Here is a 27,639-nt window from a genome sequence, read left to right as displayed (position 1 = left end):
AAGACCTGTAAGACCTTCTGGAACTAATACCCCCAAAAAATGTCCTTTTCATTACAGGGGACTGGAATGCAAAAGTAGGAAGTCAAGAAACACCTGGAGTAACAACCAAATCTGGCCTTTGAGTACAGAATGAAGCAGGGCAAAGGCTAATAGAGTTTTTCCAAGAGAACTCACTGGTCATAGCAAACACCCTCTTCCAACAACAAAAGAGAAGATTCGACACATGGACTTCATCAGAGGATCAACACTGAAACCAGATTGATTATAGTCTTTGCAGCCAAAGATGGAGAAGCTCTATAGAGTCGACTAAAACAAGACTGGGAGCTGACTGTGGCTCAGATCATGAACTCCTTATTGTAAAATTCAGACTTAAATTGAAGAAAGTAGGGAAAACCACTAGACCATTCAGGTATGACCTAAATTAAATCCCTTATGATTATACAATAGAAGTGAGAAATAGATTCAAGGGACTAGATCTGATAGACAGAGTGCCTGATGAACTATGGGTGGAGGTTTGTGACATTGTACAGGAGACAGGGATCAAGACTATCTCCAAGAAAAAGAAATGCAAAAAAGCAAAATAGATCTCTGAGGAAGCCTTACAAATAGCTTTGAAAAGAAGAGAAGTGAAAAGCAAAGAAGAAAAGGAAACATATACCCATTTGAATGCAGAGTTCCAAAGAATAGCAAGAAGAGATAAGAAAGTCTTCTTCAGTGATCAGTGCAAAGAAATAGAGGAAAACAATAGAATGAGAAAGAGTAGAGATCTCCTTGCTTGGCACCATGCAGTAAGTGCTGTACTTTCCTTTACCACAATCCAGGGTCAGTTGATTGACTTTGCTATGTGTTGGGGAAGCAGACTTCAATCTATGTTCAGTAACACTAGCAGATGATGTTCTGAGGATGACCATTGTTTTCCTTTAATTTTATACAGTTCAGAAAGTTCAACTTTCAATGATGCAGGAACACGTCCAAAACCACATGTACAATGGCCACCTGGCCCGATTTTGGATGCCTGAACCACAGTTTTATATCTTGTCAGAACAAAGAACAGACATCAAACATGACTGGTACATTCCTTCAAGGTTTCAAAAGAGACAGAATAGCATGCACGTAGGAAGACAGCACAACATTGGCGTTTGGGAAGAAAACCTCATCTTCAGTAGTACTACCATTAGTGACATAGGAAGGGGAGCCTTTATCTCTACCTTCAAATTTGGACATCCTAAACAATCTGGTGACTGCATTCTTTTTTTTTTAATTGGTTAAAACAGATGGATGTTTGACAGGCCGTAAGACAGATTGCTCTACTTGGCAGAAAGTTCAAGCCAAACCATGTATAATCCAGGATGACTTATGCATATCACAGAATATGAAAATTTCTTCCATCAAAATGATCAACAAGTACATGAAAATGTACTCAATATGACTAACCATCAGGGAAACAACAATTCAAATAGTGAGATATCACCGCACACCAGTTCAGATGGTGATTTTTTAAAAAGCCATGAGAGAAATGTGAAGATGTTGAGAAAAGGGAAGCCCAATCCCATGTTGGAAGGAATGTAAACTGGTTCTTCCACCATGAAAAATGTTATGAATTTTCCTCAAGAATTTATTTTTAATTAATAGCATGTTAATGCAAAAATTTAGTTTTCATGTATCTGTTTTAATCTGAGAAAGGTTTGCTTTTTGATAGGCAAGATATTGTTCACAAATTTTATTACTTATACTATTACTGTGACTTATTACTAAATTCACCTGGATGTTTTAAAAATTAAAGTATGTATTTTAAGAGAGAAACTGTAGAACAAAGTAGAAGAAAGAGACAGAGGCAGATAGAGAAGTGTAATAGTTGATCTTTAAACATTTCACCCTGAGTCTTAACCTGCTCTTTCATCCTGTCCAAGGCCTTCTCCCTGTTGTCAAATAATAAAACAACAACTATATGAAAATTTGTTTGTTTTTGTTTTGACACTGAGTTAATTGCCAGGCAGAGAACACATACCAGGTAAGAAATTCAGTGAGTGATTTTCAGAGGAGGAAAAGCAGACATTTCTAAGAACTAAAGAGAGAAAGGGCATATTCCACAATGATTATGGTCATTAAGAACTGAAATGCAGGTGTTTACGTAGTACTGATGAGTCCATAGGTCAGTGTGCAAGGCCCCTTGATCAATTGACAGGAAAGAATTTCTAGTTAAATTTGCGTCAGTCAGTCAGTTCAGTTCAGTCGCACAGTCGTGACCGACTCTTTGAGACCCCATGAATTGCAGCACGCCAGGCCTCCCTGTCCATCACCAACTCCCAGAGTTCACTCGAACTCATGTCCATCGATTTGGTGATGCCATCCAGTCATCTCATCCTCTGTCGTCCCCTTCTCCTCCTGCCCCCAATCCCTCCCAGCATCAGGGTCTTTTCCAATGAGTCAACTCTTCACATCAGGTGGCCAAAATATTGGAGTTACCGCTATAGCATCAGTCCTTCCAATGAACACACAGGACTGATCTCCTTTAGAATGGACTTGTTGGATCTCCTTGCAGTCCAAGAGACTCTCAAGGGTCTTTTCCAACACCACAATTCAAAAGCATCAATTCTTTGGTGCTCAGCCTTCTTCACAGTCCAACTCTCACATCCATACATGACCACAGGAAAAACCATAGCCTTGACTAGAAGGACCTTTGTTGGCAAATTAATGTCTCTACTTTTCAATATACTATCTATGTTGGTTATAACTTTATTTCCAAGGAGTAAGCATCTTTTAGTTTCATGGCTGCAATCACCATCTACAGTGATTTTGGAGCACAAAAAATACAGTCTACAACTGTTTCCACTGTTTCCCCATCTGTTTGCCGTGAAGTGATAGGACTAGATGCCATGATCTAAGTTTTCTAAATGTTGAGCTTTAAGCCAAGTTTTTCACTCTCCACTTCACTTTCATCAAGAGGCTTTTTAGTTCCTTTTCACTTTCTGCCATAAGGGTGGTGTTATCTGCATATCTGAGGTTATTGATATTTCTCCTGGAAATCTTGATTCCAGCTTGTGCTTCTTCCAGCCCAGCATTTCTCATGATGTACTCTGCATAGAAGCTAAACAAGCAGGGTGACAGTATACAGCCTGGATGTACTCCTTTTCCTATTTGGAACCAGTCTGTTGTTCCATGTCCAGTTCGAACTATTGCTTCCTGACCTGCATACAGATTTCTCAAGAGGCAGGTCAGGTAGTCTGGTATTCCCATCTCTTTCAGAATTCTCCACAGTTTATTATGATCCACACAGTCAAAGGCTTTGGCATAGTCAATAAAGCTGAAATAGATGTTCTTCTGGAACTCTCTTGCTTTTTCCATCATCCAGCAGATGTTGACAATTTGATCTCTGGTTCCTCTGCCTTTTCTAAAATTAGCTTGAACATCTGGAAGTTCATGGTTCATGTATTGCTGAAGCCTGGCTTGGAGAATTTTGAGCATCACTTTACTAGTGTGTGACATGTGTGCAATTGTGCAGTAGTTTGAGCATTCTTTGGCATTGCCTTCCTTTAGGATTGGAATGAAAACTGACCTTTTCCCGTCCTGTGGCCACTGCTGGGTTTTCCAAATTTGCTGGCATATTGAGTGTAGCACTTTCACAGCATCATCTTTCAGGATTTGAAATAGCTCAACTGGAATTCCATCACCTCCACTAGCTTTGTTCGTAGTGATGCTTTCTAAGGCCCACTTGACTTCACATTCCAGGATGTCTGGCTCTAGGTGAGTAATCACAGCATCGTGATTATTGGGGTCGTGAAGCTCTTTTTTTGTACAGTTTTCTGTGTATTCTTGCCACCTCTTCTTAATATCTTCTGTTTCTATTAGGTCCATACCATTTTTGTCCTTTATTGAGCCCATCTTTGCATCCAATGTTCCCTTGGTATCTCTAATTTTCTTGAAGAGATCTCTAGTCTTTCCCATTCTGTTCTTTTCCTCTATTGTTTTGCATTGATCACTGAGGAAGGCTTTCTTATCTCTCCTTGCTATTCTTTGGAACTCTGCATTCAGATGCTTCTATCTTTCCTTTTCTCCTTTGCTTTTCACTTCTCTTCTTTTCACAGCTATTTGTAAGGCCTCGCCAGACAGCCATTTTTCTGTTTTTCATTTTTTTTCCCATGGGGATGGTCTTGATCCCTGTCTCCTGTACAATGTCACAAACCTCCGCCCATAGTTCATCAGGCATCCTATCAGATCTAGGCCCTTAAATCTATTTCTCACTTTCACTGTATATAAGGGTTTTGATTTAGGTCATACCTGAATAGTCTAGTGGTTTTCACAACTTTCTTCAATTTAAGTCTGAATTTGGCAATAAGGAGTTCATGATCTGAGCCAAAGTCAGTTCCCAGTCATTTTGGTTGACTGTATAGAGCTTCTCCATCTTTGGCTGCAAAGAATATAATCAATCTGATATTGGTGTTGACCATCTGGTGATGTCCATGTGTCAAGTCTTCTCTTTTGTTGTTGGATGAGGATATTTACTATGACCAGTGCATTCTCTTGGCAAATGAAGCCTTTGCCCTGCTTCATTTCGTATTCCAAGGCCAAATTTGCCTGTTACTCCAGGTGTTTCTTGACTTCCTACTTTTGCATTCCAGTCCCCTATAATGAAAAGGACATCTTTTTGGGTGTTAGTTCTAAAAGGTCTTGTAGGTCTTCATAGAACCATTCAACTTCAGCTTTTTCATTGTTACTCATTGGGGCATAAACTTTGATTATTGTTATATTGAATGGTTTGCCTTGGAATGAACAGAGATCATTCTGTCATTTTTGAGACTGCATCGAAGTACTGTATTTTGTTGACCATGATGGCTACTCCATTTCTTCTAAGGGATTCCTGCCTGCAGTAGTAGATACAATGATCATTTGAGTTAAATTCACCCATTCCAGTCCATTTTAGTTTGCTGATTCCTAGAATGTTGACATTCACTCTTGCCATCTCTTGTTTGACCACTTCCAATTTGCCTTGATTCATGGACCTAACATTTCAGGCTCCTATGCAATATTGCTCTTTAAGCATCGGACCTTGCTTCTATCACCAGTCACATCCACAGCTGGGTATTGTTTTTGCTTTGGCTCCATCCCTTCATTCTTTCTGGAGTTATTTCTCCACTGACCTCCAATAGCATATCAGGCACCTACCAGCCTGGAGAGTTCCTCTTTCAGAATCCTATCATTTTGCCTTTTCACACTGTTCATGGGGTTCTCAAGGCAAGAATACTGAAGTGGTTTGCCATTCCTTTCTCCAGTGGACCACATTCTGTCAGGGTTACTTAAATTCATGGTTCTTTAAGAAAATTAGCCTCAGAAGTGTTAAACAGAGAATTAAGTTTTGATTCTCTCCTGGGCAAGTAGTTCTGTAATTTAAAAATTTTCCTTTTATACTATCCACCTTCTATACAGAAATTCCCTTAACAACACATACCAACGTAGTTATCCAAGTTCTTTTTCTTCCTTTCTAGAAAGTGGAACAGTAACAGAATCACACATTTTACATAAATCAGCAGAATTAGCTTGGGTGCACGTTATGACATCTTCATTTCCAATATTATTTAGTGGTGTTATGTAACAATTGAGGTTATATATTACCAATCAAGGTTATATATTAACCAAATAGAATTTGAAATAGCAAGTTACATATTAAGCTGAGAAATGCACTTTTGAAATTGGACTTACAAAGTCTACATCAGTGCCTTTCATTTTACAAAGTGCATTATCTTTCCTGGGTTTACCCAACAGTGGACCTAAGACTTGGCTTAGGCTTGGGTGCTGCAGTTTTCCATTATTCACTCCAAAATTACTCCAGTCACTACATAGCCATTAAGATGATCAATTTGTATATGATTGACTTTTAATAAAGCTATAATAAAGATATCATTAAAGATATATCAAATTTTTTTATGGATCCCTTTGTTTTCCTCTCTTTCCTGGTGTCTCAAATGGTAAAGAAACCGTCCGTAATGCAGGAGAACCCGGTTCAACCCTTGGGTCAAAAGATCCGCTGTAAAAGATCCCCTGGAATACCCACTCCAGTACTCTCCTGGAGAATTCCATGGCCAGAGGAGCCTGGTGGGCTACAGTCCACGGGGTGAAAAAAGTCGGACACAACTGAGCAACTAAGACACACACACAGAGGGAGTGTGTGTCTGTTCTATTTTCCAGAATCTTTGAGAATATTCTTCTCTAAATTGGTGTTACACAGTTATTTTTCTCATATGCAAATGCAGGGAGATTTGATATGAACTGTCAAAATGTGAATGTTATCCTTTACAAACTGCACACTGGAACTTCAGCTCTTATCCTCAGCACTAGCCTTCTGTACCTGCCATATAACAACCTACTGTGCCAATGAGGAAACTCCATGGCCGAGAAGTTACATAATAACTAGGTGGTGTTTGCCTCTATTGAGTTTCAGGCTTTGAAATGATATCTAATACTGTCTTGCTTAAGAAACAGAACAGTTACAACATGGGGAAAAAATATTTTGTCTTTCTGATATTGGGAGTCCTCTTAGCAGCTTATATTTATGAACCTCTTCCAGATAATGTTGAAGAACAGTGGAAAATAATGCTGTTAAATACTTTTTTAAAAACTTCATCATATTTGGTAAGTGAAAATATTTATTAATCAAGAAAGTCAAGTTTTCTAAGATTCTAGCTTTGTTTCATTTTGTTTTTACAAGTTCTTCATAACCTTGGCTTCCTGTTGTCAAATTCTCCTGACTGCTATACAGCTGAGTTATCTCAAAGCAAACTGTAACAAGATGACCAAGGAGGCATTCAGGTTGTATTTCTAAAGTGATCTATTCTGCTAGCAGTAAAACTGTGTGTGTGTGCATATGTGTGTGACAATCTTGTTTTACTTTTTCTACTCTTGTGTGCTTTTGAGAGGGTAACAGGCAGGAAGGACAGGGGTCTCCAAATGGAGAAAATCGGCTGCAAGTGCCAGACATTTTTATCTTTCTTAAGTGGCAGGAGGAAACACACTAGCATATATTTTTCCTTCTCTATACAAATTTAAAGAAGGTTTCTCTTAAAATACTGTGTTGCCATAATGACATCTGGTCTCACCTGAAGTTAACTATTCTCAAACCTTGAGCTAACCAATGCATTTTTCCATATGGAAATATTTGTCTTAAGCTATGTTAATGTACTATGCATTTACCCCAGACTCTGTCTTCAAGTTCGTTCCACCTAATGGCTCAGAAACTACTTGACAAACAGTTATGCTATACTCAGATATTGTTCCCCTAATCTATGTAAACGAAACTATTTGTATGGTAATCTGCCCTTCTACAAGATTCAAGTCAATTGTTTTATGGCCTGGGATGAATCGTCTGGTGCCGAGATTATCCCAAAATACATTTTATGGGTGAAGGGCCTGGTGCCATTCTGAGTTTTGAGACATTCCTTTCTTTCATTAACAGACTGCTGGTGACTATATAACATCCAGCTGAAGACTAGCAGAGGGTACTCTTTCTGCTCTCTTCTGATGCCTATGTCAGAAGCTTTCTCTATCTCCTAAAGTTTAATAAAACTTTATTACACAAAAGCTCTGAGCGATCAAGCCTCATCTCTGACCCTGGATTGAATTTTTCTCCTCCGGAGGCCAAGAATTCCGGTGTCTTTTCGTGGGTCGACAACAAGCTTTCACTTTCAGAATTTCATACAAAATTCGGAAGTCATGTGCTTGAACTACTCTGTAGTTACCTATGACATTTAAATACTAGTAATGGTTTTGGAACACAATATATGCTGTAGACATGCAAGTAGGTTCTCATGGTATAGAAAAGCTGACTGTAAATGCCTAATAAAAAACATGAGAGGTTTGTTGTTGTTGGTCAGTTGCCCAGTCGTGTCTGACTCTTTGTGACCCCATGAATTGCAGCACACCAAACTTTTCTGTCCCTCATAATATTCCTAAGTTTGCCCAAGTGTTCAAGATCCATATAGTCAAGAATGAGACGTTTAGCTGAAGGCAATCAGTTACCACCACTGGATTTGTTATGACTACTTATTTGGAAACCTGATCCAGTTTACTCCTCTAACATTCTCACTAAAAAATTAGCCTCCTCCCTCTGTCTGTCTCTCTGTCTGTCTCTCTATACATAAAAAAGGAATCAACAAAGATTGTTTGGTGGCAGATTGAAAACTGCTAGAGTTCTGACCAGCAGAAACCTTTAATCTCAACAATCATATTTCCAGGAATGGAAAGCTCACTACTGTTCTATGTAGTCCACTCCAGTTTTTAAAAAATAATTTTAAATAAATTTTATTTTTTAAATAGTAATGTACCCATATATTTCAAAAATCAAAACAATATGAAAAAAGTAGACACTGAGAATTCCTGCTCCCATTCTTGTCTCTTTCCATTCTTTTCTCCCAGGCCTTTGGAGAACACCAGTTTTATTAGCTATTGTGATCTTCCTGGGGTTGCTTTTTACACATGATGCTAATAATAATGAATATAGCAATAAAAACATGTTTTTGTCTCCTTTTCATTCTTCCATAAGAAACAACATAACAAATATTCTGTTGGGTTTTTTGCATTTCTCATTTAATCATATATCTAATAGATCTTTTCACATCTTCATGTAAAAAGTCCCCTCATTCTTTTACATAATGCAAAGGATTCAGTAAGTGTGTAAAAATATAGTTCACTTATTCAGCCCTATTGAGGTGCAAAGTTTTGTTATTTTTTAGTATTTTGATATTACAAGCAATAAAATAGTAATACATGAAAAACTTCCAGAGGTTGCATTTTGTCTATGATAAATCCATGAAATGGGATTGCTGAACCAATTGGAATTTTGCTAATTATTGCAAAGTCATTCTGTATTATTTTCCACTCCAACCAGCAAGGCATGAGAGTATCCGTATTCTCTCAATTCTCAACAAAAATATGTTGTAATTTTTTCTTGACTTTTTTTTTATCAAATAAATAATAAGTTGTATCCTAGTACAATTTTATTTTGGGTTTCTCTTAGATTCTGCCTAAGAAGCTCAGGAAACGGAAACTTTGTTTCCTGCAGATAGTCCTTTAAGCTGATTCATACTGCTACTGTCAGGTGAGTGTATGCTCCTCGGTTCTTTGTCTCGCCACATCAAAGATTTGGAGTGATGCTACTATTGTGAGACAAGTCTGGGAGTGCTCCAACAAGGCTAAGGAAATAACAAATGTCTTCCTCTTTGTAACTACCAGCTTTGTTTCAGTGTCTATATGTGCACTAGTGTTCATGATAATGGCTGACATGTGTTCTCCATTATGGAAGCAAAATAGTAGTCTAGCCCCAGTTTGTGTGTATCAAGTAGAGCTAGCTAAATAATTTTTCAAGCCTGGTGCTAAATGAAAACCCGAGAACCCTTGTTCAAAAGGCAGGGAGAAAAAGGCACAAAGATATTTAATCATAAAGCTTTTCCTTTAAAAACATTTATTACTCATGATATATAATATATGTGAGCTTCCCAAGTGGCACAATGGTAAAGAATCTACCTGTCGACGCAGCTGATGCAAAAGACAAGGGTTCGATCCATGGGTTGGGAAGATCCCCTCAGGTAGGAAATGGAAACCACTTCAGTATTCATGCCTGAAAAATCCCATGGACAGAGGAGCCTAGAGGGCTACAGTTCAGGGGTTGCAAAAGCCAGACACAACTGATCACACACACACAATGTTGAGCTAGGTATGTTTGGGCTTCTCTGGTTGTTCAGTGGTAAAAAAATCTGCCTGCCAATGCAGGAGATGCAGGTTTGATTTCTGGGTTGGGAAGATCCCCTGAAGGAGGAAATGTCAACCTACTTCAGTATTCTTGCCTGGGAAATCCCATGGCCAGAGGAGCCTGGCAGAATACCATCCATGGGGTCACAAAAAGTCAACCACGACTGAGGAACTAAACAGCAGTAACAAATAATACAGGTAATAGTGAATACATGAATAACAACATATACAAATTACAAAAAATATGTATGTAATTTATGTGTTACAATGAATAATAATAACATTAATGTAATGCTTTTTATTTATTAAGTGTCTTCTCATTTTTCTATAAAGTTATTCATCAGGTCAACAGGATCTGTACTTTTAGCAACTTCATTTTCAATACATATAACTGAAATTGAAACCAATTGCTTATGGCAAACACAAGATCACATTAATTTTTAATAATCTGTATATTTTAGATATTAACCCCTTATCAGTTATATCATTTATATAACATCTGCTCCCATTCAGTAGACAGCCTTTTCATTTTGTTGATAGTTTCCTTCACTGTGCAAAAGCTTTTTAATTTGATGTAGTCCCATTTGATTATTTTTGTTTTTGTTTCCCTTGTCTGAAGAGACATTTCCAAAAAAATATTGCAGAGACTGATGCCAGAGAGCATATTGCCTATTTTTTAAAGAGTTTTATTGATTCAGGTCTTACATTTATGTCTTTAATATATTTTGAGTATATTTGTTAAATGATGTGAGAAGATAGTCCTGTTTGATTCTTAGCATGTAGCTATACAGTTTTCCCAACACCATTTATTGAAGAGGTTGTCTTTTCCCCCATTGTATATTTTTGCCCTTTGTCATAGATTAATTTCCCATATAAGTGTGAGTTTATTTCTGGTCTTGAGATTCTAATCCATTGATGTCTGGATCTGTTTTTTTCCAGTATCACAATTCTAATCCATTGATGTCTCGGTTTGTTTTTTTCCAGTATAGTCCTTATTTGATCAATATAGTTTAGTCGTATAGTTTGAAATCAGAGAGCATGATACCTCCAGCATTGTTCTTTTTTATCAGAATTGTTTGGGTTATTCAGCGTCTTTTGTACTTCCATACAATTTTAGAGTTCTTTATTCTAATTCTATGAAACATGCCATTGGTATTTTGACAGAGATTGCTTTGACTCTGTAGATTGCCTTGGGGAGTATGGTCATTTTTACAGTAATAATATCAATTCTAATTCATAAGCATCATATATCTGTCTGTGTCATCTTCAATTTCTTTCCACATGTCTTACAGTTATCCAAGTCCTAGTCCCATGTTGCCCTACACTTCACACTCCCTGGATGGCCAGTCCAGTTGATCTGAGCACACACTGACTGCTGCCTACTGTGTCTATGAGTCTGAGCATTTAAAATTGTGTCCTTTCATTTATTTCTGATATTGGTAAACTGCAACTTTTTTTTTTTCTGATTATTTTGACTGGAGGCTGATCAATTTTATGGGATTTTTTTTTTCAAGGAATAAATCTTTAATTTTCTTTATCTATTTTGATTTTATTGATTTCCAGGTTTCCCCCCTCCCTTTATTCTTTCCTTCATACTTTGAGTTTAATATGCTAATCTAACTCTAAATTTGTAGTGGAGGAAGCTTAGATCAGTTCCTTTAGACCTTTCTTCTCCTCTAATAATGCATTTAAAGCTAAGAATTTTCCTTCAGTCAATGCTTTTTCTGCACTCTACAAGTTTTGATATGCTATAATTTCATTTTCAATTGCTCAAAAATATTTTTTCAATTTGTCTAGAGGTATCTTTTCCTTGGCCAATGAATTATTTAGGAATATGTTGTTTAATTTCCAAATGTGTAGGGATTCCTCATACACTATTATGTTTCCAGTTTTTATTTTACTTATGCTATGGATTGACAACTATTCTGTATGATCTTAATTTATTTGGCTTGTTGAGATATTTTTCCCCAAAATTTGTCATATGGTACATCTTTGTGAAATTTCTTTATGCAGTTGAAAGAATGTGTATTCTGTTTTCATTAGGTGGAATGTCCTCAATACATTAATTCTGTTGAGTTGATAGTTTTTAAATTTTCTATATGCTTACTACTTTTCTATTTGCTTTTTCTATCAAAATGTGAGATAAAATGTCAATTTCCAGCTAATAACTTTGGATTCTTTGTTTGTTTCTCCTTTCAATTTTTCAGTTCTTGATTCCTGCATTGTTAAGCTCTGTTACTGTTTGCATACACATTTTAGTATTGCTTTGTCTTGGAGAACTAGGCTTTTTGTTATTATGATTTCCAATACTGTGCCTTTTTTCAGAAGCCTATATTATAATACAGTCTTGTTATCAGGGTGGCAGGAGATTGATAGAAGAAACCCCCTCAGAAAACAATATCAAGTCTGAAGTCCCTTATATTATATGGCACATACCAATTAATATAGCCAGTCCTCTTATCAGTGGATTTTGTATCTGTGGATTCAACTTGTGTGTGCCTGCTAAGTCACTTGTTATGTCTGACTCTGTGCAACACTATGGACTGTAGACTGCCAGGATCCTCTGTCCATGGGATTCTCCAGGCAAGAATATTGGAGTGGGTTGCCATGCCCTCCTCCAGGGGATCTTCCCTATCCAAGGGATCAAACTGGCCTCTTCTATGTCTCCTGCATTGGCAGGTGGGTTCTTTACCAAAAGCGCCAACTGGGAAGCCTGGACTCAACCCACCAAAGATCACAACCCTAGGATATGGAGGGCCAATTGTATTTTGCTTTCATAGCAAAAATGTATTAAGATTTTTATTTTACCTTCATTTTAATAAAATTAGAAATGAAAGAGGTTAAAACAGTGCTTATTCCACCATTTTTTGGTATTTGCCATTCCTTTTGAATTACATATTTGAAAACTGAGTATTTCTGTTCCTTAAAGCCTCAGTCATTCTAGACCTTTAATGAAAAAAATGTTGGAGTATTTTGTCTATTGAATTGTTAATGTATTTCTTACTGTAATCAGTTTGTTATATATTCTAAAGACTATCATTTTCATAACTGCAAGTTTATTATTTACATTGTGCTTTGACTTTTCAACCACTTTACTAGATTTTTAAAATATTACTGTTAAATTTAACAAAACTTATCAATATGCCTTTCATAGCCTTTGGGTTTTGTTTGGCTTTTAATATGTGTGTGTTGTATATTTTATTAAATTCTTCTTAAGGACTCTTCTTTCCTTTCATTCAACCTCTTGGAGTCTAAAAGGATAGGAATAGCAAACAATCTGTATTTTTCTATCACCACATTTTGTTTTTCTCTAGACTAAGCTTACTTAATCTGACTGAAATGTTTTCTCTTCAGTTAATCATCCAAACTCTATTTTCCTTTTAAGTCTTAGTTAAAGTTAAAAACCTTTTCCTCACCTTGACAATTATTCCAAAGAATTTTTCCCATATTTATATTACAATGTACTTTTATAACTTGTGTTTCATTTGACTGTGATTTTTTTCTTTTCTTTTTATTTTTGAGGATGAATGGCTTACCTAATTCTACTGGTCATTGACAACAGAATTATATATTCCATATTAATATCTATTGGGTGAGTGTATAAGTGAGGATTGGAGAAGGCAATGGCACCCCACTCCAGTACTCTTGCCTGGAAAATCCCATGGACAGATGAGCCTGGTAGGCTGCAGTCCATGGGCTCCACAAAGAGTCAGACTGAAGCGACTTAGCAGCAGCAGCAGCAGCAGCATAAGTAAGGATTAATGTCACTTAAGTTATTCATCATACAGTAGTAAAGCATCTGGGTTTGTATATCTTCTGGTGGTATAATCATTGATTTTTCTGACTATAACTAAGAGTTTTGGGGTCATATTGAGTATTTATGTACACCTCTTGACTCAAAACATTTTTTACAGTTAGAGTATATGTGTATTTTTATTTCATTTTAGGCCCTGTTTGCTGAAATATTGGGGCTAAACCATTTCATGAAATCGATGACACTCTTTTCAAGAATTCAAGGTTTTCCACCAACATCAGATGAAAACATAATTGTGAGAGATACAACATTCAATGATATTCCTGTCCGTATATATGTGCCCCAACAGAAGACAAAATCATTAAGAAGAGGCTTGTTTTATATTCATGGTGGTGGCTGGTGTTTGGGTAGTAATGGTAAGGGTGATACATTGGTAGATTCATTTTATATAATGTAAATGATGATTCTCATATTGGGAGCTACAAATTAAATATCATGCTCTTGCTTCTGAAATTATTTTCAGGAAAGCAACATGAATTAAGTTTTTGAAATCTCAGTCTGAATAAAATGTTATTAACATTCAGAATTTAACACATTTTTTGTTACAAAAATTAAGACAGTTTCTGATCTTACCACTCACTGACAGAACGTACAAATTTCGCAGAATGAAGATTAAGCACCTTAGCAAATAAAAACTCTTTTTGTCTTTTGAACTCATTAACATATTGCTGAAAATGTCTTATTTATCCTTTAAGACTCAAATGATTATTTTCCAAGTTCCTAATGGTCCAATATAGATGTGAAAAAGCTTTCCAATTACTTAATTAAATATTAAGGTATAGTCAGCTTTCTTGAAATCATCTCCTGCTTAACAGTATAGGACTAAATAATGAGTTGCATTTTATTTTTTTTTTTTTCCCTTGAAGAACATTTTTATCCTTTCCCAGATCAGGTTGTACTCCAGAAAAACAGTTTAGTTTTTATGTTGAAAGGAGACATTTAGTACATTTTTTTCCTGTATGTTATCACAATGGATAGCACTATGGATTGAAAGTAGGAAGACGATGTTCAAGGCCCAAGGTCCAGTGTATTGAGAGTATGGTTGGCAAGGGTAAGACACGCCACTGTGCTCTGAAACGGAAAACTGATCAGGGGCAAGTGAAGGATCACCAGACTTCATGATTCACATTCTACTGACATGTGAATATGTAAATTGATCAACAGGAAGCTAAGTATTAGACTTTTTTCTTTAGGTAATATTTTAAGATAAAGGGAAGAAATATAAAGTCATCACAGTAAACTTTATTCTTGACAGTATCATTTTTAAATTCTTATAGTGGTCCAGTCAGAGAAGGCAATGGCACCCCACTCCAGTACTCTTGCCTGGAAAATCCTATGGACAGAGAGGCCTGGAAGGCTGCAGTCCATGGGGTCGCTGAGGGTCGGACACGACTGAGTGGCTTCACTTTCACTTTTCACTTTCATGCATTGGAGAAGGAAATGGCAACCCACTCCAATGTTCTTGCCTGGAGAATCCCAGGGACGGCAGAGCCTGGTGGGCTGCAGTCAATGGGGTCGCACAGAGTTGAACACGACTGAAGTGACTTAGCAGCAGCAGAGGTCCAGTGTTGCGGTCTTTTACAGACTGGGACCTGGGGACTGGAGTTGACAAAAAGAAAGAGAGAAAAAGAGAGAGAGAGAGCAGTATCTCTCGGGTTATGTGGAAAACCGATAAAGCCCATGCACAGGACTTGTACTGCTCAGGAAGGCACAGGGCATCCTCTCAGGGAGGTCTTGAAAGCCTAGTGGAGAAAGTGAGCTTGGTAGGCTTCCACGGTCCAAAGAGAATGAAGACAGAAAGAAGGACAAGGGGGACCCAAGTCTCTAGTGGAACAAAGGTATTTCATTAGCAGAAATGCATGCTTATATATCTTCAGTAAAATGATTACTCAGCCATTACAAAGAATGAAATTCTACCAGTTGCAATAAAATGGATAGTCTAATACATACAAGGTCGCTGAAGAGAATCAGCAAAAGGAATCCAAGCCGGTGCCCTTTCCCATGATCTCAGTCCTGAGAACTGCATGCCTCTCTACTCTTTCCTGTATTCCAGAAACTGATAAGGAACAGAGAGTCCTTGAGAAATGGCACACAAAGGAAAATGCAATATATTGGATCCCTTAAAGTTGAACGTCCCCTAACAGTCCAGTATTTTTTCTTTTATTTCAGATTATTATACCTATGACCTTCTGTCAAGATGGACAGCTGACAGACTTGATGCAGTTGTCATATCAACCAAGTAAGAGCTGTGTTATTTGATTTTAGGCCATATGCCTTACATATCAATATACACACAACTATATAGAGTGTCTTATTATGGCAAAAATTAATCTGTGCCTCTGATGACATTGACTATGGACAGAGAAACCTAATGTCGGAAGCTGTCCAGTCCAGCAGTTGAGAGAAAAGGCATGCACCATATTTGAAGAAGGAACAGAGGTCAGAAAGGAAAGATGTTGTTCAAATGAAGTTAGCCAACAGTATCACATGGATTTAACTACTACCTCTGGATCTTTCCCTATAATTAGCAGAATGTTAAGGAAATTTTGGAGTCAGAGGATTGGGGTTGACTGTCAGCTCTGCAGATTGGTAACTGATTGATATTATAAGGGATATTGAACTAAGTATTAGTGATTTGCATATTTCATCATTGACATGGGGACTACATATTATAATACATGTAACAGTGCTTAGAAAGGTGCCCAGAAGTTAGTAATCCATTGATATTACCCATATTTACCATGAAAGTAAGATAAAACCTATCTCAAAGTCCATTCTAATACACAATTTAGAAAGAGTAGGAAAAGGGTTTAAATTTTCTATAGAACACACTCTGTGAGAACCTTTTTAAACATAAACTTCAGAAAATTCAGTTAATGGACTAATGGAATAATTATCATATTAAACTGATATATTTTGACAAAATAACAGTAATTCTAGAGAAACAAGTAATAATAATGATATTTTTTTAAAAAAGTAGAATATTTACCAAAATTAGTCACTCTGCAAATATTTTTTTCTGGGAAAGGTAGCAGCTAATAAGTATTTCCCCAAGACTGAACCAAATTTAGCAATTGGACTTTACATTTTGATTATAAAAATGGCAATATTTAGAGATTCTTAGTCAAATTTTATGATTAGGAAAAACATGTCTCCAACAAATATGTTGGTAAAAGCAAAATTTTACTTTTGATTTTGGGTCAAGAGTCCTGGAAAACCAATGGTTATAGCACAGGGAACTCTGCTCAATATTCTGTGATAAACTATATGGAAATGAATCTGAAAAAGAATGGATATATGTATCTGTGTAATGGAATCACTTTGCTGTACACTTGAAACTAACACAACAATGTTAATCAAATATAAGCCAATATAAAGCAAAAATTAAAGAAAAAATTTTAAATGATAAGAAAATCAATGATTAAGAAAGCATTGCTTTCCTATCTACAGCTACAGACTAGCCCCAAAGTACCATTTTCCAGTTCAATTTGAAGATGTGTACACTGCATTAAAATGGTTTTTAGACCCCCAAATTCTTGAAAGCTATGGTGTAGATCCTGGAAGAATAGGTATCTCTGGAGACAGCGCTGGAGGGAATTTAGCTGCAGCAGCGGCACAGCAGGTAAGATGCTTAGCATTTTCACTTATTGTATTTTCTTATCTTTCATTTACTAATTTTTGACTCATACATCAGGATTATAAATATAATTTGTCACTAATTTTATTTTATGTATTTAGGGAACATTGAGAAGAATGATTTCATAGTTTGATACTTCTTTATATATAAAATGCTGAAACAATTTCCTATATAGTTCATTGGCACTTTTAATGAGAGAAAATCAATAAAGGGTAACTATAAGTATAACTAAGAAATCAGAATATTGTATGTAGTCTAAGTATATTCATGACATATGTTCAGAATATTGTATATTATAATATACTTTAATATGCGTATATATGCTTACCAGAAAGAAATATAGGTCATCACTGAGAGAAGTCAACATGATCCTAGGTTCCAGTTTATTCTTAAAACTGATTTTTTTTGTTAGCAATCAACAGAGAGTTGAAGGTAAGCAGATACACAAAGAGGAAAATAAAAACAAATTAACAGGAAAAAATATCACTCAGATTCAGATATTGTTATTGTTAGAAAAATGTTATAGTAGAATCTGTTTAAAATAAATAAAACTGTATTTTAAAATTTGGAAATATGCTCATGAAAGAAGCTATAAAAACTAATATATCTGAAAAATATACAAAATTTCAATAAATAAAAACATTACCCATACAAATTAGGCTTTAAATGCAGTTGTTTTAAGATTTTATACATTTTGAGCAATTTTAGATTCATATAAAAATTGAGGAGAAGATGAGGAATTTACAGTCTACCCTCTGCCACACATTCACAGACTCTTTCATTATCAACAACCCCACCCAGAGTGGCACATTTGCTACAGTTAATGAACTTCTATTTACACATTATAATCCTCCAGAGTCCATAGTTTATATTAGGGTTCATTCTAGGTTTTACTATGTAGAAGTGTTAACATATTGACTGCAATACAGCAATATAGAAAATTGGAAGAGAGATCAGAAAATTGTTTGTAATATTGAACAGAGAGATTAAAAGATAGAAAATACAAAATAATGAGAATTCATTAAATATATGGCAAAAAGACTAATATGAATATATCCTTCTAATCTGAGGACAAAATGATGACTTTTTTTAGAAATAAAATTCCAGAAAATTCACAATTAAAATAAAATTCCAGAAAATTCACAATTCAATACACTCTCCCTTTGGATTTTAAAGAGGATTGTTTCAGGCAGAAGGAAATTAACCACTGAGGGAGGATCAAAAAGGTAGGAAAAAATAAAGAGAAGGAAAAAAGGTGAATATATTCACAAGCTAAAATGAAAATGAACATGACTCTATAAAACAATAATAATTGTGTCCTGTGATATAAAAATAGAAATCAATTAATTTGAAAAATAATAATTACCTATGCATAGAAGGGCTAATTAGAATATTGAAATATTCCAATAACTTTATATTCTGTAAGAAAGTAATAAAGATATAATTAATATTCAGTTCAGTTCAGTTCAGTTGCTCAGTCGTGTCCAACTCTTTGAGACCCCATGAAACACAGCACACCAGGCCTCCCTGTCCATCACCAACTCCCAGAGTTCACTCAAACTCATGTCTATCGAGTTGGTGATGCCATCCAGTCATCTTCACATTGATAAAGTAATGAATTTTATGTTTATCCTTAGTGGACATATAAAAAAATTTTATAAAAATGTTCCAATGAAATGATATCACAGGAAAATTGAATAATAAAAATTATTTCAAAGAATACAAAAGGGAAAAAGAATAATAGAATAGATGAGATAAATAGAATGCACAATAATACATAAATTATGAATTTAAACCAAAAATGTTAATAAATGTTTTGATGCAGATGTATTAAAAATTCTGGTAGAATACAAAAATGGAAACAATCAAATTTTAAATTCCAACAGAAGTTGTATGAATAGGATGTTTTAAAACACAGATATAGATAGGTGCAACAAAAAAGATAGTAAAAGATATGTCAAGCAAATACTGATCAGTATACTTATTTTATAATCATATTAAATAATCTTAGAGGAAAAAAACTATTCCTGGAATTAACATGCAACATTTCTAACTATAATTCCATTTACTGGAAGATGAAAAAAAACCCACATCCATTTACATGCAATTAATAACAGTCTGAAAACACAGAGCAAAGCTGATAGGAAATAAAGGAAAATGAACAAGTTAATAGCAAAATTGGAAGAATTTTACTAATCTCTTTCAGTAATAGAACAGCATGGTTGATAAATTTAAACAGTGAACATAAAATAATAAACAGAAGAATGTACACTTCTTTGAAACACACAAAACAGTTTTCTTAATCAGGCACATATGCAGGGTTATAAACCAACTCTCAAACAATTCAAAGAACTGAAATCAAATAGACCCCTGCTATTCATAGCATAGTATGTGGACTAGCAGTATGAGCAGCATCTGGGCACATATTGGAGATAGAGAATCATTGGTCTTACCACAGATGTCCCGAATAACACTATGCATATGTAACAAGAATTCCAAGTGATTCTAAGTATGCACAATAAAATTTGAGAAATCAAATTATTTTGATTATATCTCTGTCCACAGTTAGCATAATGCTTTGCACTACCAATAAAATATCAAGAGAAAACTCTGTATGTTTTGAAAGTAAGATGCTCATTCCTGATTAATCCAAGTGCGAAAGAAGAAATCATAATGAAAATGTGAAAATATTTGACCTGCATTATAATAGATATGCATTTTACTGTGTGAAACACAGATATATCAACATCTAGAGGAAAATATAAAGCCTTAACTAAATATAAAAAAAAAATTGCTAAAATTGACAGGTCAATATCCATTTCATGAAATTAAACAAAGAAAAGAATGCCTAAAAAATAAAAACAAAGACAAAATAAAAAGGGATAAAAGATAGATGAGAGCACAAAAATGAAATTAAAAATAAACACAATAAGATCAGCAAAGTCAACAGAAATAGTTTCTTGAAAAAAGCGGTACAGTTGATTAGTCTGGGTGAGACAGACCAAAAAAAAAAAAAAAAACAGATGAGAATCTTTATTAAGATTTATTAGTTGATATAAGGAAGAAAAGGAGACTATAGCTATATATCTTACAGATATTAAAAATACAATAGTATACTTTGAACACCTTTAGAGCAATGCATTCAAATTTACATGAAATTGAAATATTCACCATAAAAAGAACTGACTCTAGGGGAAATATGAAACAAGGATTATATTATTATCATGAAATAAACTGAATGGTCATTTTTATATTTTTACATACACACACTCCAGGATCAAGTAGTTTTAAACACAAACTCTAAGAGGTATTTTTAATAGAAATATCTACTAAAAACAAATTCCAAAAGTTGTAAAAGTTGCATTTTGGGAGGCTGATGTATCTTGATTCGTAACCTGACAAGGTCAATTTGAGAAGGAAAAATGATAAACATCTACATTTGTGAACACAGATGCAAAATCCTGAACTAAAATACTATTCAAAAAATTAAACAATACTTTAAATGGTTAGTATATCATGACTATTTTGAGTTCATTCTAGTAGATTGTGATAGGTTTAACATTAAAATACCTTTAATACAATTCTCCAAATTAATAATTTAAAGAAGAAAATAATGGTTATCTTAATAAGAGTAAATTGTTTAAAGATAATATCCCGAATCTATAAATATGAAAAAATTAGGAAACAGTGAATAGAAAACAATCTCCTTAATTTGAAAAAGTATGTATACAAAATCACTTAGAAGAAACATCATACTTAATAGGTAATTCATAAAAGTTTTCTCTTGAAAACTGGATACACACTACCTGTACCCAATTGTACCTGAAATCCTGGCCAGTGCTCTGAATGATAAGGAAGCGATACTATTTTTCAGTGTGCTAATCAGTTTGATTCTTCCTGAGTATGTCATTGCTTCAGGCATATACAAGATAAAGTTGGTTCTGAAAATTTTAACTCACCAAATATAACTATGCAGTTCACTAGATACATATTTTATGACTGATAAAATGATCAGTTTGTACCAGTAACAGAAGCACATTGCAGGAAAATTAGCTTTGAAGAAAACTATAGAATTCTGTTTCTGGAAGAAGATGGGGACTATATTTAGAAAAGCACAAAAATTCAAATTTTATTTGAACTATTGTTTACATATTAAATTTGAGTAATAATTTAAAATATCAAATACATTCAAATATTAAAAACTTCATAGTTCTGTATAATTTAAACTTATCCAGAATCAAGCATCTCTTTAAAACTCAAGCTATTTCCTTCCCATCTCAATTCTTGCTAACATATTTAGATATTTAAAATAATTCTAACAATAGAAAAATACGTTAATCACTCAGTCGTGTCTGACTGTGACCCCATGGACTGTAGCCTGCCAGGCTCCTCTGTCCATGGAATTTTCCAGGCAAGAATACTGGAGTGGATAGCCATTCCCTTCTCCAGAGGACTTTCCCTATCCAGGGTTTGAATCTAAGTCTCTGGCATTGCAGGTGGATTCCTTACCATCTGAGCCACCAGGGAAGCTCAATAATAGAAAAGAGAAGATCAAGTACATGATTATGAACTTATAGAACCTCAGATTATAAATCCAGGCTCCATAAGTGTGAAATTACGTTTAGTAAAAGATCCTCTTTAAAAAAAAATGATTCTATTCCACAGTCTATGAGGAGGATACAAATTAATTTTGCTTTAAAAATTAAAACATATTAACTTTATGAACATCTAATATACAAGGAGGCCTGGCATGCTGGAGTTCCTGAGGTTGCAAAGAGTCAGACACAACTGAGTGACTGAACTAAACTGAACTGAATACTAAAATGTACCTGATGTTAAGATTTTTATTTTTTATCAAAATGTGTTATTGAATTATATTTTTAAGAACCTTAATAATACATTAATATTGTGGTTAATTTTTTCATTAAAAGGACTTATTAAAACAATATATTATAATTTTTTCCAGCTCTTAGAAGATCCAGATATCAAGATCAAGCTCAAGGTTCAAACTTTAATATATCCTGCCCTTCAGAATTTTGATTTTGATTTACCATCATATAGAGAAAATGCACATTATCCAGTTCTGTCAAAATCGCTCATGATCAGATTCTGGAGTGAATATTTTACTACAGATAGATCACTTAAGAAAGCAATGTTTTCCAACCAACACATTCCTCTGGAATCAAGCCATCTGTTCAAATTTGTTAATTGGAGTTCTTTGCTCCCTGAGAAGTTTAAGAAAGGTCACATTTATAAGATTCCAACTCATGGTAGTTCAGAGCTGGCTAAAAAATATCCAGGGATTCTAGATGTGAAAGCTTCACCATTGCTAGCTGATGACAGCAAGTTGCGTGGTTTACCCCTGACCTATGTCATCACTTGTCAATATGATGTCTTAAGAGATGATGGACTCATGTATGTTACTCGACTTCAGAATTCTGGAGTTCGAGTGATCCATAACCACATAGAGGGTGCATTCCATGGAACACTTTCTTTTCTTTTTACTAAAGTTGGTTATAGAGCAGCTGATCAGTATATTAATTGGCTACATGAAAACCTGTAATAAAAATCTGATCAATATAGAAAAAGGTAAGCTCCAGAATTTCAGGAAGAAAGGACAAATGCCCAGAGTACTCACATTAGGAATACGTGTTTTACAGATGTATAAACGTATTATAGACGTATAGTTTTTCTAAATCTGCATGTAGGTAATCGTTGTTATTGTCAAGGAATGATTTTTACAGGTTAGTCTCAGAGTAATTCACTCACTTTTGTTTCTCAGAGTATATTAGATTTTATTTTTCACTTTTAGCTATCATTTTCAAGCATCTAGTTTTCTTACATTCCTTTCATTTTACTTGCTTCATAAATTACTTTAGTTAGAAGAAGTGTCTGCTTGTTTAATACCAACCATTTACTCTGCGTGGTTTCAGGTACTTGGATAAGATCCATTTAATGCTGGCATGAATGAAGTTGTTATTCTTTCTATGTATTTTTGTCCCAGTTCTATATCAACTGTCCACCACTGTAAAATTTATTTTCTAATGCACAACTCCTTAGTCAAGGAAAACAACATAAATAATTGAGATATAAAGATATCTCAATCTCTTGATATTTTGATGAGAGGTGCTGACAGATTATTTTAGCCAGACAAAAGCAACATTTACTTTTGGATAATCTGAATCCTTTTTTTTTAGTATAAATTTATTTAATTGGAGGCTAATTACTTTATAATATTGTATTGGTTTTGCCATATATCAACATGGAGTCAGCTAAGAAAATAGCTCCAAATATGAGTAGCTGAGCAGTAGTAGAAGCACAAGGAAACAAAAATGCATATGTGTATACATATTGGACTTCCTGGTGGCTCAGACGGTAAAGCGTCTGTCTACAATGCGGGAGACCCAGGTTCGAGCCCTGGGTTGGGAAGATCTCCTGGAGAAGCAAATGGCAATCCACTCCAGTAATATTGACTGGAAAATCCCATGGACAGAGAAGCCTGGTACATTACAGTCTATGGGGTCGCAAAGAGTCGGACACGACTGAGCAACTTCACTTTCACTTTCATACATATATGTTTGCACATATGCTCATATACCAATGTATTTAATCTACATCTACACACATATATATATACACACACACACACACCCACTCCAGTGTTCTTGCCTGGAGAATCCCAGGGATGGGGGAGCCTGGTGGGCTGCCGTCTATAGGGTCGCACAGAGTCGGACACGACTGAAGCGACTTAGCAGCAGTAGCGCATATATACATGTCCTCAAATGTATACCAAACGACACTATAGCATTATAAATTTAAAAATAGTTTGGGAAAATAAATTATTGAGTAGTGTGATAGGTAAGTTTGAAGATGTTTTATATAAAATAAATTTATTTTTTGAAATTGTATGTGTGCCTCTAAATACAGAATTTATGAAACATAATTAATTCAATTATTTGAAAAAAGTGCTGTAAAAATATTTTGTTGAATACTTCTGTTACTGGTGTTTGTCATTATCCTCTGCCTACCTCAAAGTATTCTGCAGTGGAAAACGTCATCAAATAAAGACAGTCCAGTGTTCGAGTTCAGCATACTAGAAAATATTTCCTTAACTGAATTAGTGCATTTAAAATGAAACAAGCAAAAACACTGCTGAATAAGTGAATGGATGTTAATTAGACCAAAACAGAAGTCCAGAGACAAATCATGCATTATTATGTTATTTTCTTAAATTTATATCTGATTTTTTCATATTTAAACCTGTTCAAAATTACAATATTTACTTGTAATTTTCATTTTCTAGTTGTTGACATCAGGGATATAAAAGCCAGTTGCTTTTATATATTGACCTTGTATCCCAAGCCCTTGCTTAATTCACTTAGTAGTTCTGAAAGCTCTACACTAAATGATTTATGATTTTCTATGTAGATAATTGTTTCAACTGTGAATATGAGTTTTATCAATAATTATTAACAGTCTTCATGCCTTTTATGTTTCTTTCTGGTCATATTGCTCTGTCTAGGATCTCCAGTAAAGTGTTAGGGAAACAGTGGCAATAATGGATACTCTTGTGTTTTTTCCAGCATTCAGATTTTAATTATTTGATATTAAGTGTATTATCTAACAGCTTGATATTAGGTCTACATTTTAGAGTTTCTTTTTACTAAATGTGTTTATTCTCTTCTTCAAGTTTGCTTTTTGAATTTGGGACAAGAAAATAATTGCTGAATTTTGTCTAATATAGTTGCTACATAAATTGAAATAATTACATGCTATTTTCTCTGTATTTATCTGGTTGTTTAATCTACAAAGTCAATCAATTTTTGTACTCCAGAGATGAATTACACAAAGTCATAAAATTCTTTATATTTATTACTTTTTTCTTTCTTCATTTCTTAAAGAACAGATTTTTATTCCAATTAGAGACTCTTAATTGTGCTCCTTCAGCATCAGGGTACATGACAATCAGTGAATGACTATGTAACTTAAACTCCTCATTTTTGTCAATTTCCCATCCTGATGCCTTTGCTCTCTGCTGAAGAAAAACAGAAAACAGCTGTAGAAAGTTCTGTCAGGTGGGGTAGAAATGCACAACAAAGAATACCACACAAAGTGCTTTCATGTGTGCATCCCTACCACCAGACGGACACTGTCTCATTCCATTCAATCTATTGCCAAGCCTATTTGTTTTGATAGAGGTTTTTGAGAAATTCTCTTTGCAGTGCTGGAATAGAGATGTAGACATAGGGTATGGGCGTGTGAACATGGTGGGAAAGGGGAGGGTGGGACGAATTGAGAGAGTAGGGTTGATGTATGAAAGTAGATAGCTAGTGGGAAGTTGCTGTATAACACAGGGAGCTCAGCTTGGTATTCTGTGATGACAGAGTGTTTGGATATGGGGGAGGGAAGGAAGACTCAAGAGGGAGGGGATATATGTGTAAATATAGCTGATTTACTTCATCATACAACAGAAACTAAGACAACGTAAAAGCAATTATACTCCAATTTTTAGAATGCTGATGATTAAGAAAATGTGAACATGTATCAACAAAGAATAGTGATAGGGCCAGCAAACTGATAACACTTTAAACAATAGATCAAGCGTATAGCAGAGACACAGGATCTCCCAATAGAACATTGATAACAGTGTCTGAAGCACATTCCTAATGTACTTAAAAAAAAAAAAAAGTGCTTCTGTATTTATTTTGCTGCACCAGTCTTAGTTGGGGGCCATGGGATCTTTCATCTTCATTGCTGCGTGGGGCATCTAGTTCCCTGAGCAGGGTTCAAAGCCGGACTCCATGGATTGGGAGGCCAGAGTCTTCAACATTGGACCACCAGGGAAGTCCCTCCTGAGTTGTTTTTATAGACACCAGATTCCCACAGATGGAAACTACTAACAACCAGCATATGGACCTCAAACCAGCTGGGAAAACAAGGTTGATGATGTTGACTCCCAAAATATCACCCTCAGCCAACAATCAATTTAAAAAGATCTGAAAGATACTCAGGCACCCTGCAACCACACCACCAGAATTGCCTTTTAAAATCCATCTCCAAAAACCAGTGGGGAGTTCAGATCTTTTGAGCACTAACTGCTCATTCTCCTTGCTTGGCACCCTGCATTAAATGCTGTGCTTTCCTTCACCACAATCCAGTGTCAGTAGATTGACTTTGCTGTGTTTTGGATGAACAGACCCAGACTCATGATCATTAACACTAGCAGATGATATTTTGAGAATGGCTGATGCTGTCCTTGAATTTTATACAGTTCAGAAAGTTTAAGTTTTCAGTAATGCAAGAATATATCCAAAACTACATCCACAAAGTGTCTACCTGGCTCCATTTTGGGTGCCTGATCCACAGTTTTATATCCTGTCAGAACAAAGAACAAATATCAAACATGATGGGTACATTCCTACAAGCTTTCAAAAGAGATGGACTAGAACATACACAATGAATCAGCATGATGTTGGTATTTGGGAATAAAACCTCATCAAGGGAGAACTAGCATCAGTGACATAGGAAGTGGAGGCATTTATCCCTGTCTTCAAAGTTGGACCTTCTACACAATCTAGCAATTTCATTTTTAAAAATTGGGTAAAGCAAGTGGATGTTTGACAGGTCATAAGACGGACTCTTTTGGGTTGGCATAAAGTTCAAGCCAAATCATGTATAAGCCAAAATGACCTCCCTATACCTCAATATATGTAAATTTCTTCCATCAAACCTATCAACAAGTACATGAAGAAGTACTCAATATCACTAATCATCAAGGAAATACAAATCAAAACCACAGTGAAATATCACCTCACACCAGTTAGGATGATGATTTTAAAAACAGACAAGAGGGAGATACTAGTGACAATGTGGAGAAAAGAAAACCTTGATCCAGTGCTGGAAGGAATGTAAACTGGTACTGTTACTCTGAAAAATGGTATGCAGATTCCTCAATAACTTTTTTTTTTAAAGATAGCATCTTAAGGGTGAACTTTAATTTCTACATATCTATTTTAACCTGAGAAAGATTTGCCTTTGGTTAAGAAAATTATTCCCCACAATTTCTATTACTTAGATCTATTACCATGACTTATTACTAGTTTCACCTGAATGCTTTGAAAATTAAAGTATATATTTTAAGAAAAGAAATTGTTGAACAAATCAAAACAAGAGAGACAGAGACAGACAGAGAGAGAAGAGTGATAGGTAATCTTTAAACATTTTCCCCTGAGTCTTAACCTGTTATGTAATCCTGCAGACTATATGAAAAATTTATATGTTTTTGTTTTAATGCTAAGTTAATTGCCAGGCAAAGACTGCATATTAGGCAAGAAATTCACTGAGTCATTTTTGAAGGAGGAAAAGCAGGCTTTTTGAGAACTGAAAAGTGAAAGGGCATCCACCAAAATGCCTGTGGTCATTAAGACCTGAAAGGTAGCTGTCCATGTAG

General features: G+C 35.1%; 1 protein-coding gene across 2 annotated transcripts; it reads left to right on the top strand.

Moving 5' to 3' along the window:
- The first annotated feature begins 6,446 nt into the window (after positions 1–6,446).
- On the top strand, positions 6,447–25,064 carry LOC101115671 (arylacetamide deacetylase). 2 transcript variants are annotated; one of them, XM_042235523.2, is made up of 6 exons: positions 6,585–6,627; positions 9,008–9,088; positions 13,686–13,908; positions 15,722–15,791; positions 17,003–17,174; positions 22,156–25,064. In XM_042235523.2, exons 3-6 carry the CDS (start codon positions 13,722–13,724, stop codon positions 22,750–22,752), a joined length of 1,026 nt encoding a protein of 341 aa, XP_042091457.1. In that variant the 5' UTR covers positions 6,585–6,627; positions 9,008–9,088; positions 13,686–13,721; the 3' UTR covers positions 22,753–25,064. The 2 variants fall into 2 exon arrangements, with proteins under 2 accessions (XP_004003292.3, XP_042091457.1); XM_004003243.6 differs by lacking the exon at positions 9,008–9,088 and having other exon boundaries at positions 6,447–6,627.
- Positions 25,065–27,639: the final 2,575 nt, after the last annotated feature.

The sequence above is a fragment of the Ovis aries genome, chromosome 1 (genome assembly GCF_016772045.2).
Source record: "Ovis aries strain OAR_USU_Benz2616 breed Rambouillet chromosome 1, ARS-UI_Ramb_v3.0, whole genome shotgun sequence".
Classification (NCBI taxonomy): Eukaryota; Metazoa; Chordata; class Mammalia; order Artiodactyla; family Bovidae; genus Ovis; species Ovis aries.
The sequence above is the reverse complement of the archived record's forward strand: the minus strand, read 5'-3'. Positions and strand labels throughout refer to the sequence as shown.

Bases quoted from the DNA above. Each gene is read 5' to 3' on its own strand.
- LOC101115671 (XM_004003243.6), top strand. From the start codon at position 6,490: ATGGGGAAAAAATATTTTGTCTTTCTGATATTGGGAGTCCTCTTAGCA. The intron at 6,628-13,685 runs GTAAGTGAAAAT...ATTTCATTTTAG, and splicing joins TAAAAACTTCATCATATTTG to GCCCTGTTTGCTGAAATATT. The intron at 17,175-22,155 runs GTAAGATGCTTA...AATTTTTTCCAG, and splicing joins CTGCAGCAGCGGCACAGCAG to CTCTTAGAAGATCCAGATAT.